Source organism: Staurois parvus, unplaced genomic scaffold (assembly GCF_062004578.1).
Source record: "Staurois parvus isolate SC_StPar_1 unplaced genomic scaffold, SC_StPar_1.0 ptg001690l, whole genome shotgun sequence".
Taxonomy (NCBI): domain Eukaryota; kingdom Metazoa; phylum Chordata; class Amphibia; order Anura; family Ranidae; genus Staurois; species Staurois parvus.
This window is the reverse complement of record NW_028319486.1, coordinates 54,637-66,782: the sequence shown is the minus strand read 5'-3', so window position 1 is coordinate 66,782 and position 12,146 is coordinate 54,637. Positions and strand designations below refer to the sequence as shown.

The 12,146-nt window shown below is 47.7% G+C and overlaps 1 protein-coding gene across 1 annotated transcript; it reads right to left on the bottom strand.

The window, feature by feature from the left end:
• Window positions 1–1,726: 1,726 nt before the first annotated feature.
• LOC149434735 (uncharacterized) lies at window positions 1,727–9,735 on the bottom strand. Its single transcript, XM_089663455.1, has 2 exons — window positions 9,437–9,735; window positions 1,727–5,887 (listed from the first exon to the last, which is right to left on the bottom strand). Exon 2 carries the CDS (start codon window positions 5,707–5,709, stop codon window positions 3,391–3,393), a length of 2,319 nt encoding a protein of 772 aa, XP_089519581.1. The 5' UTR covers window positions 5,710–5,887; window positions 9,437–9,735; the 3' UTR covers window positions 1,727–3,390.
• Window positions 9,736–12,146: the final 2,411 nt, after the last annotated feature.

The following is a 12,146-nucleotide window of genomic DNA, read 5'->3' as shown; positions in this document are numbered from 1 at the left end:
CAGAGCCCCCCTTACATCAGTTTTCCCATCAGAGCCCCCCTTACATCAGTGTCACCATCAGAGCCCCCCTTACATCAGTGTCCTCATCAGAGCCCCCCTTAGATCAGTGTCCCCATCAGAGCCCCCCTTACATCAGTGTCCTCATCAGAGCCCCCCTTACATCAGTGTCCCCATCAGAGCCCCCCTTACATCAGTGTTCCCATCAGAGCCCCCCTTACATCAGTGTCCCCATCAGAGCCCCCCTTACATCAGTGTTCCCATCAGAGCCCCCCTTACATCAGTGTCCTCATCAGAGCCCCCCTTACATCAGTGTCCCCATCAGAGCCCCCCTTACATCAGTGTCCTCATCAGAGCCCCCCTTACATCAGTGTCCCCATCAGAGCCCCCCTTACATCAGTGTCCCCATCAGAGCCCCCCTTACATCAGTGTCCCCATCAGAGCCCCCCTTACATCAGTGTCCTCATCAGAGCCCCCCTTACATCAGTGTCCCCATCAGAGCCCCCCTTACATCAGTGTCACCATCAGAGCCCCCCTTACATCAGTGTCCTCATCAGAGCCCCCCTTACATCAGTGTCACCATCAGAGCCCCCCTTACATCAGTGTCCTCATCAGAGCCCCCCTTACATCAGTGTCCCCATCAGAGCCCCCCTTACATCAGAGCCCCCTTACATCAGTGTCCCCATCAGAGCCCCCCTTAGATCAGTGTCCCCATCAGAGCCCCCCTTACATCCGTGTTCCCATCAGAGCCCCCCTTACATCAGTGTCCCCATCAGAGCCCCCCTTACATCAGTGTCCCCATCAGAGCCCCCCTTACATCAGAGCCCCCTTACATCAGTGTCCTCATCAGAGCCCCCCTTAGATCAGTGTCCCCATCAGAGCCCCCCTTACATCCGTGTTCCCATCAGAGCCCCCCTTACATCAGTGTCCCCATCAGAGCCCCCCTTACATCAGTGTCCCTATCAGAGCCCCCCTTACATCAGTGTCCTCATCAGAGCCCCCCTTACATCAGTGTCCCCATCAGAGCCCCCCTTACATCAGTGTTCCCATCAGAGCCCCCCTTACATCAGTGTCTCCCCATCAGAGTGCCCCCTTACATCAGTGTCCTCATCAGAGCCCCCCTTACATCAGTGTCTCCCCATCAGAGTGCCCCCTTACATCAATGTCCTCATCAGAGCCCCCCCTTACATCAGTGTCCCCATCAGAGCCCCCCTTACATCAGTGTCCCCAACAGAGCCCTTCCTTACATCAGTGTCCCCATCAGAGCCCCCCCTTACATCAGTGTCCCCATCAGAGCCCCCCTTACATCAGTGTCCCCATCAGAGCCCCCCTTACATCAGTGTCCCCTTCAGAGCCCCCCTTACATCAGTGTCCCCATCAGAGTGCCCCCTTACATCAGTGTCCCCATCAGAGCCCCCCCTTACATCAGTGTCCCCTTCAGAGCCCTCCTTACATCAGTGTCCCCATCAGAGTCCCCCCTTACATCAGTGTCCCCTTCAGAGTCCCCCTTACATCAGTGTCCTCATCAGAGCCCCCCTGACATCAGAGTCCCCCCCATTATATAAGAAGGCGGAGACCATAAGCAGCCCCTGCTGACCTTAATGCTCACTCAATCTACATTGAGGATACCCCACTGACCAGAAAAAACTCTTGCCCCCCCCTCCCCCCCGGGCCGTACCACGGAGACCCCTGTTTTATGTGAACAGAAATAAAAGTTTGGGGCTTTTTTTTTGTACAGATTATTTATTTATTTATATTATTAATTTCCTGAGTTCCGTGTGATGGGATCATGGCGGGTTCCGGCTAGGGGCGGGATACCCGGATCTGTGCAACTTCATTGTTATAGAAGAGTCCTTCACATGTAACATAGGAAGCAATGCCATCCGAATTGTCGTTCCATCATGTGTGTACCATTCACAGTGCAACCACCACTCAGCCCCTGCGTCCTGAACTAGAAGCCCCACCCTCGCAGAGCAGCAGCAATTCCAAGGTCCATTTTATGGCATCCTCACTGCATCACATGGCTTTGTTGGCACAGTCATGTGACCCCCGTGTCCCTGTAAGCACATGGCTTTGTTGGTGCACATTCATGTGTCCCCCCCCCCGGATCCCAGTAAGCACACTGCGTTGTTAGTGCACGGTCATGTGACCCCCGTGTCCCTGTAAGCACATGGCTTTGTTGATGAACAAAGCCACTTGATGAGCAAAGTCAGTGGTCTCCAAAGTGCGGCCCTGGGGCCAGATACAGCCCTTTGCTTGCTTTTCTCTGGCCCTTGGGGCACTCTTCCATCCACTGACACCAACAACGGGGCATAATTCCTGTCACTGACACCAGTAATGGGGCACTATTCCTCCCACTGACACCAAAGAAAGGGCACTATTCCTCCCATTGACACCAATGATGGGGCACTATTCCTCCCACTGACACCAAAGAAAGGGCACTATTCCTCCCATTGACACCAATGATGGGGCACTATTCCTCCCACTGACACCAAGGACTGGGCAGAGTTCTTTCCATTTATACCAATGATGGGGCACTATTCCTCTCATTGATACCAACAAAAGTGCAAAATTCTTCTCACTGACACCAACAATGGGGCAGAATTCCCTCCTTCAATTCTAATGATGAGGCGCTATTCCTCCCACTGACACCAATAATGAGGAACTATTCCTTCTATTCCAACTATGGGGCACTATTCCTCCCACTGACACCAGTGATGGGGCACTATTCCTCCCACTGACACCAATGATGGGGCACTATTCCTCCCACTGATACCAATGATGGGGCACTATTCCTCCCACTGACACCAATGATGGGGCACTATTCCTCCCACTGACACCAATTATGGGGCACTATTCCTCTCACTGACACCAATGATGGGGCACTATTCCTCCCACTGACACCAATGATGGGGCACTATTCCTCCCACTGACACCAAAGATAGGGCGTTGTTTACTTTCACTAGCCACCACTTTCTACTCCCACTGGCCATAGCTCGGCCCCCATTAGGTCTCAAGGACAGTAAACTGGCCCTTTGTTTGAAATGTTTGGAGACCCCTGAGTATAGTGACCACACGGCTTCGTTTATCATCAAAGTCATGTGACTGCTGTGTCTGGAATTACTTTTTGGGTATCAGAACAGATAAAAGGAGCTTTCACAACAAACTGAAAAACTTTTAAAACCCAATTTTTCCCATCTCCCATTTCACCAATTATAAAATGCCCGATCTTAGACCCCAGATGTCATACAGCCAATCGAATTTCCTAACTAAGTCTATTATTTTTATGGTCCAGCATAAAAAGTGACCCCCCCCCCCACACCAGAACAAACGGTGAGAAGTTTGGCCAGTTGTGCCAATAGTGTACCAGTCACGTTCCCTAACTTTGCCGTTTCACTGGTCTTCTAATCGATCGTTCACATGTGCCGATCCTCCACCAGATATCCTTATATACCCCTCCCATACACACATTACAGCATGGAGGGGCTCGATGAAGGTGGCGGTGAATGTGTGAAGGTGTCGGATCGGGTCACTCAGCTGGTAAAACGACAGCTGCCCGGCCTCGTAATCTAGATATATCCTGATTGTGTCACCGGAGATGTGGTAGGGTAACTGGGTCACATTACCGGCGTGTCTCACCGAATGCTGAGAACCATCCTTGTCCAAGCACCATGACTTGTCATTATTTCCAACCACTGACTCAGGCGTTCCTGCCCTCTCTAAGCTGGGGTAACAAATGCCGAGTCTCCAGCTATAGGTTTGCGCCACATCCACATCCCAGAAGTGTCGTCCTGAGTCGAAGCTCTGGCTGCTTAACACTTGTGGGCAGCCCTGAAATCTCTGTGGGGTTTCGGGACGATTCTGGTCTTCATAGGACCAGGAGGCCCATTTCCCATCATCTGATATATCTAGAAGATTACTGGCTGTGTCCACATCTAGCAATAGGTCTGCCTCCTCCAACCTCTCCAACATCTGCTCTAAGGCCTCTGAAGATACGCTCCAAGGTATCATTATGCAACCCAACGATACCCATATTGCAGCATGGAGGGGTTCAGTGAAGGTGGCAGTGAAAGAATGCAAATGGCGGATTGGTTCATTCATGGAATAAATGGAGAGCTGACCGGCTTCATAATCTAGAAATATACCGAATCGATTACTGGAGATATTCATGGCCAACTGCGTCTCATTGCCATCGTGCATTACCGAATAGCGATCCTTCAACCTCACCAAGCACCATGACTTATGGTTGTTTCCGATTACCGCCTGCCATCCTGACCTGTCTATACTGGGATAGCACATTCCAACTCTCCAACTGTCCGATGCTCCCACATCTACTTCCCAGTAGAGTCGTCTCGAGGAGAATGTCTGACAGCTTAACACCTGAGGATGGCAGAACCTCTTTGGATTATTTGGCCGATTTTGCAAATGATACGACCAAAAGGCAGCATTCCTGTCATGTGATAGAAATAGCTGGTTAGAAGCCGTGTCCACATCTAGTAATAGGCCTTCAACTCCCATTGAGTCCAATGTTTGCTGCACTTCCTCCATATTTTGTCCTCCAGATGTGGTCACACAACCCTCCCATACACACAACACAGCATGGAGCGGTTCCGTGAAGGTGGCGGTGAAGGTGTGTAAGTGGCGCGTTGGGTCACACAGCTCATAAAACGAGATCTTTCCGGCCTCGTAATCTAGATAGATCCTGACTTTATTACTGGAGATCCTGCCTGGTAACCATCGATCGTGCTTGTTATGTATCACTGAATACTGTTGACCATAGCTGGCCAAACACCATGATTTGAGGTTATTTCCGATCACCGACTGCCATTGTGTCCGGTCTGTGCTGGGGTAACACATCCCGACGATCCAGCTACGGGAATGCAGACTAACTTCCCATATGTGTTTCCCAGAGGAGAAACTTTGACTGCTTAGCACCTGAGGCCAATGGAATCTGCCTGGTGTCTCCGGGCGGTTGTGGTGTATATAGGACCTGGATGCAGTTTTCTGGTCATCTGAGATATCTAGAAGGTTGCTTGCGGTATTGCCGTCCAGTTGCAGTTCTGCAATCTCTGACAGTCCTTCCTCCGTGCACCATAAATTTTCCATGTCTGATTCCTCTGAGACGTTTGTGGGATATCCAGATATCCTTATATACCCCTTCCATACACACATTACAGCATGGAGGGGCTCGATGAAGGTGGCGGTGAAGGTGTGAAGGTGTCGGATCGGTTCACTCAGCTGGTAAAACGACAGCTGCCCGGCCTCGTAATCTAGATATATCCTGATCTTGTCAAAGAAGAAGTGGTAGGGTAACTGGGTGATATTACCGGCATGTCTCACCGAATACTCTGAACCATCCTTGTCCAAGCACCATGACTTGTCATTATTTCCAATTGCTGACTCAGGCGTTCCAGCCCTCTCTAAGCTGGGGTAACATATGCCGAGTTTCCAGCTATAGGTTTGCGCCACATCCACATCCCAGAAGTGTCGTCCTGAGTCGAAGCTCTGGCTGCTTAACACTTGTGGGCAGCCCTGAAATCTCTGTGAGGTTTCGGGACGATTTTGGTCTTCATAGGACCAGGAGGCCCATTTCCCATCATCTGATATATCTAGAAGATTACTGGCTGTGTTCACATCTAGCAATATGTCTGCATCCTCCAACCTCTCCATCATCTGGTCTAAGGCCTCTGAAGATACGCTCCAAGGTATCATTATGCAACCCAACGATACCCATACAGCATGGAGGGGTTCAGTGAAGGTGGCAGTGATCCATCACGGTACACAATTTGTCAGTGTGAGGTGTCATTGTGGACAATTGCTGGATCAGATCAATGAGAGTGGGCCCTCATCTCGCTTGGGGACTCCCTCCTCCATGGCTCGCTGGAGATTTCTGTAAAAATACATTTTTTTTGTTACTTCAGTATTTCATTAATCAAATAAAATGTGCAACACAGAACAAAAAGCTACATTTCCAAACAACAGTAACGAAGGCTTCAAAGACATTTCAATCCAAACATATCCTAGGACAGTGGTGGCCAACTTCCTTGATATTTAGGGACTCAGGAGTGGACCTATACATCACCAAAAACAATTCAGTGAATATTCTGTGTCAGAGACACTGGCTACAATCAAATGAGTATGAGCATGAAGACATGGTCAGAGACTGTGGACATATTACAGGAGATGGTCAGAGACTGTGGACATATTACAGGAGATGGTCAGAGACTGTGGACATATTACAGGAGATGGTCAGAGACTGTGGACATATTGCAGGAGATGGTCAGAGACTTCACACATACTACAGGAGATGGTCAGAGACTTCAGACATACTACAGGAGATGGTCAGAGACTTCAGACATACTACAGGAGATGGTCAGAGACTTCAGACATACTACAGAAGATGGTCAGAGACTGCAGACATATTACAGGAGATGGTCAGAGACTGTGGATATATTACAAAAGATGGTCAGAGACTTCAGACATACTACAGGAGATGGTCAGCGACTGCATGCATACTACAGGAGATGGTCAGCGACTGCAGACATACTACAGGAGATGGTCAGAGACTGCAGACATACTACAGGAGATGGTCAGAGACTGCAGACATACTACAGGAAATGGTCAGAGACTGCAGACATAGTACAGGAGACGGTCAGAGACTGCAGACATACTACAGGAGATGGTCAGAGACTGCAGACATGAGATGGTCAGAGACTGCAGACATACTACAGGAGACGGTCAGAGACTGCAGACATACTACAAGAGATGGTCAGAGACCGCAGACATACTACAGGAGATGGTCAGAGACTGTGGATATATTACAAAAGATGGTCAGAGACTTCAGACATACTACAGAAGATGGTCAGAGACTGCATGCATACTACAGGAGATGGTCAGCGACTGCAGACATACTACAGGAGATGGTCAGAGACTGCAGACATACTACAGGAGATGGTCAGAGACTGCAGACATACTACAGGAAATGGTCAGAGACTGCAGACATAGTACAGGAGACGGTCAGAGACTGCAGACATACTACAGGAGATGGTCAGAGACTGCAGACATGAGATGGTCAGAGACTGCAGACATACTACAGGAGACGGTCAGAGACTGCAGACATACTACAAGAGATGGTCAGAGACCGCAGACATACTACAGGAGATGGTCAGAGACTGAAAACATACTACATGAGATGGTCAGAGATTGCAGACATACTACAGGAGATGGTCAGAGACTGCAGACATACTACAGGAGATGGTCAGAGACTGCAGACATATTACAGATGATGGTCAGAGACTGCAGACATAGTATAGGAGATGGTCAGAGACTGCAGACATACTACAGGAGATGGTCAGAGACTGCAGACATACTACAGGAGATGGTCAGAGACTGCAGACATACTACAGGAGATGGTCAGAGACTGCAGACATACTACAAGAGATGGTCAGAGACCGCAGACATAGTACAGGAGATGGTCAGAGACTGCAGACATACTACAAGAGATGGTCAGAGACTGCAGACATAGTACAAGAGATGGGCAGAGACTGCAGACTGCAAACTTTACACTTGGCACAATGCAGTCAGGCAAGTACCGTTCTCCTGGCCTCCGCCAAACCCAGACACGTCCATCGGATTGCCAGACAGAGAAGTGTGATTGGTCACTCCAGAGAACATGTCTCCTCTGCTCTAGAGTCCAGTGACCAATCACACTTCTCTGTCTGGCAGTCTGATGGACGTGTCTGGGTTTGGCGGTAGCCAGGAGAACGGTACTTGCCTGACTGCGTTGTGCCCAGTGTAAAGTTTGGTGGAGGGGGGATTATGGTGTGGGGTTGTTTTTCAGAGGTTGGGCTTGGCCCCCCTAGTTCCAGTGAAGGGAACTCTTAAGGCGACATTTTGGACAATTTCATGCTCCCAACTTTGTGGGAGAGTTTGGGGATGGCCCCTTCCTGTTCCAACATGACTGCCCACCAGTGCACAAAGCAAGGTCCATAAAGACATGGAGGAGCCAGTTTGGGGTGGAGGAACTTGACTGTCCTGCACAGAGTCCTGACCTCAACCCCATAGAACACCTTTGGGATAAATTAGAGCGGAGACTGCGAGCCAGGCCACCTCCCCCGACATCAGTGCCTGACCTGACAAATGTACTTCTGGAAGAATGGTCCAACCTTCCCATAGACACCCTCCTAAACCTTGTGGACGGCCTTCCCAGAAGAGTTGAAGCTGTTATAGCTGCAGAGGGCGGGGCCAACTCAATATTGAACCCTACGGACTAAGACTGGGGGGCCATTAAAGGTCATGTGTGTGGAAAGGGCGGGGCCAACTCAATATTGAACCCTACGGACTAAGACTGGGAGGCCATTAAAGGTCATGTGTGTGGAAAGGGCGGGGCCAACTCAATATTGAACCCTACGGACTAAGACTGGGGGGCCATTAAAGGTCATGTGCGTGGAAAGGCCGGCAGCCCAATACTTTTGGCAATATAGTGTATTAAGGAATACTGAGAGTCATTTATGAGGGCCAGTGACTAGTGTCAACATTAAATTGGATCTAATCTTAATAAAACAGAACGGAGAAGGATTAGAACACCTGTCAGGTTTTGTTTTGTTTTTTTTGCTGTCTGTTCCCCTATTAGTGAGAATCACCCTTCTTTATTTGCCCTTTTTACCATAATCACCGAACGTGAAAGTAACAGAAATTTCCAAATTTTGAGTTGTCACAAGAACACGAATATCTTCCAATGGGGACACTAGTTCCAGTGACTCTGGTGACAACCAAGGATTCCTTCAATTTGGAGGGCTTTCCTTTCATTTCCTGTTTTGTCTTTGGGACAGGAAGTGGAAATCTTCCCAACGGGACACGGATGTCAAAAGAAAATTGCCAGAAGTTATACCTTCCCTTACTCCATCCCAAATGATAAAAAAAAGGTTTTGCTTTTGGATCTACTTGGTCCGAACTCTGCACTGTACTGAGTTGGACTCCACTTAAGTCGTTTTTAAAATGTTTTAACCCTTTTAGGTCTGTTTTATAATATATTTATCTTCTCTTCTTTCTATATTTTCTATAATGTTACCTAGTATATGTTTCTTGCACCGTTTCCTTTTCTTCTTCAGTAATACGATATTTAAAAATCTGCCCTAGGGTACAGTCTGTTACATTCCTCTCTGGGCGTGACAGGGAGTGATACAAATACTAATAAAGGTCAATGTGTTACATAACTCTCTAAAATGATTATACTCAATAGGTAATATAAAGGTACAATTAAATATTAAAAGTTACATTTCTGAGTACAATATCATAGATGCAGGGGCGCCCCTAGGGTTGGCGATAACACTTGGTGACACCCCCTCCTACGATCCCCGCAGAATGAATCCGATCCATTATGCTCAATCCGCAGATCCGATCCATCCTGCGGGGATCGTCGGCTTTCTTTACAACTTACTGTTTCGTGGAGCGGGTCCGGTGTCATCCCGTGCGGTAGGTGTCACCCGGTGTGGCGCGCGCCCCCCTCATCTGCCTCGGGTCGCCACTGCATAGATGTTCAGGGTAGCTGGAATTGTACAGATAGATAAGGTGTAAGATGTGTCAGTTCACCTCTGCTTTAGTACACTTCTCCCAGGTCTTCCAGGGGGGTAACCTCACAGGGAACCCCTGGCGTGGCCCAAAAGGCCTTTTGCAACCTGCTCTAGCCTCCAACACCCTGTGGTGGGGAGGAGAGGGACTGGGAGTGGAATACCTGCATCCTCCCCGACACACTGTGGTTTCACTACAGGACTATGAGTCAGTGGGAGGAACCACTGTGGGTGTATTCTTCCTATCTGATTGGTGGAAAGCTTAGAAGACCCAAAGGGGAGGTTCTTCAAATAAAAGGGTCACCGGAAAGGTAGGTATATTGCCCCATTTATTACAGGTATACTTTTATATAAAGTCACCCTGTGCTAAGAGGGTCACCATAGGAAGATAGGATATAGTGTGCAGGATACCAAACATACTTAGAAGTGGATTTGGGGCCTACAGACTTATTGATATAAATTTTAGGAAAGTATTATAACAAAATGAACCTAAACTGTTATCATTTTAGGATGAAGTTTAGTTTAATATTTTAATTCAGTAGCTTCTAGAAATTACCCATTTCTGGGTCATTTGAGAATTTGGAACAATATACTTGCCTTTAACAAACCCAAGACCACCATCAGCTTCGTTCTCATGAAGGCATTAGAACTTGTTTAGGAACATCTCAAGGACCGTTTGACTGCACCGTGCCCAGCAGATGTTGATCTCTTATCTCACTTTCTGGTTTCTTCAGTTGGCAGTTTGCAGCTTTTATTTAGGGGCCCTTTCTGGTGCTCCCTCAGGGTTGTGATGTCTTAGGATCTCCTTCTGGATTTTCTGTTCTCCAGAGACTTCTGTTGTATTGTGAAGGCAGTGATACCCTATTTTCTCCTGGATTGCCTGGTCTCCAGAGGCCTCTGGTGTTTCCTCAGGCAGTGATTCCCCAGAATCTCCTTCTGTTCTCCAGGGATCCCCTTTGGTTCTTCTTCAGGGTGGTTATACCTCAGGACCTCCTACTGGATCTACTGTTCTCCAGTGGTCCCCTCTAGTGCCTCCTATAGGATCCTCCTTCTGGATATTTTGTTCCCCAAGGATCCCCTCGTTTGTTTCCTCAGGGTTTGTACCCCAGGACCTCCTTATGGATCTATTGTTCTCCAGGAATTACTTCTGGTGCTTCTTTAGGGCAGTGATACTCTACAATCTCCTTCTAGAACTTCTGTTCTCTTGGCATTCCTTCTAGTGTTTCCTCAGGGCAATGATACCTCAGTATCTTCTGTTTTCTGTATACACCTTAGTGTGTTTCCTCAGAGCAGTGACACCCCAGGATCTCCTTCTGAATATTTTGCTCTCTATGGGGCCTCTGCTACTACCTCAGGGGCACCTTATAGATCTTATGTACTCTTGGCATTCCCTCTGGTGTTTCCTCAGGGCAATGATACCTCAGTATCTTCTGTTTTCTGGATACACCCTAGTGTGCTTCCTCAGAGCAATGACACCCCAGGATCTCCTGAATATTTTGTTCTCTAGGGGGCCTCTGATACTACCTCAGGGCACCTTCTAGATCATCTGTTCTCTTGGCATTCCCCCTGGTGTTTCCTCAGGGCAATGATACCTCAGTATCTTCTTCTGGACCTTCTGGATACACCCTAGTGTGCTTCCTCAGAGCAATGGAACCCCAGGATCTCCTGAATATTTTGCTCTCTAGGGGGGCTCTGATACTACCTCAGGGCACCTTCTGGATCTTCTCTTCTCCAGGTATCCGCTCTGTTAGCGCTTTAGGCAGTGATATTTCAGGATCTCCTTCTAAATCTTCAGTTCTCCACAGATGTGGTGGATCCCATAAGATTTGTCAGCTCGCTATGGACTTTCATGTGATCAAAGCAGAGAAGTTTCAGTAAACAGGAGCTAACCCTCCGTACAGTCATGGTAGTTAGCAGAAAAGATGACACTTTCTTCTGAAGCAGGAAATTTTTCTCAATGTCTTTTTAAATTCCTTTGTAGTGCAAATCACCGATCAAACTCAGGACAAGAACAACCTCCATGCATCCAGTCCCTGATGGCCGCAGAAATAGGGTAGGTCCACCACTGAGGGTTACAGATCCAAATAAATCTTCAGGCAGATGGAAAAATCCAGGAGCACAATTGTCCTTCCTTGCTGAAGAAATAGGAAGCGAAACTAAAAACCTTCAGAAAAACTTTTTTTTTGCACACAGCAAGGCTGTTGGGCTCCGCCCTCTTTTAACCTCTTTTCTACCAGGACAATTTTTTCACACACTTTAAAACTTTTTTTTTTAACTGGAAGTTACACTAAACGCCAAACAATTATATAATTTCTGAAAGCAGAGGTCCTTTAGAATAAAATGGCGGCAGGTGCAATTTTTTTAAAATATTTGCGATATTTCCGCAATTGTTTATCGAACGCATAATTTCAAGAAAAAAAATGAACTAAAACAAATTTTAGTGCAAACAAACACAAAATAATATCCAATTTTTGGCAAAATAATAAAGATGTGATTGGATTAAGAAAACAGATACCAAACATGTCAAGATGTAAAATTTTGTGTGAATTGTGGAAAACGGAATCATGCCCCACATGCACG

Bases quoted from the DNA above. Each gene is read 5' to 3' on its own strand.
- LOC149434735 (XM_089663455.1), bottom strand. From the start codon at position 5,709: ATGATACCTTGGAGCGTATCTTCAGAGGCCTTAGACCAGATGATGGAG.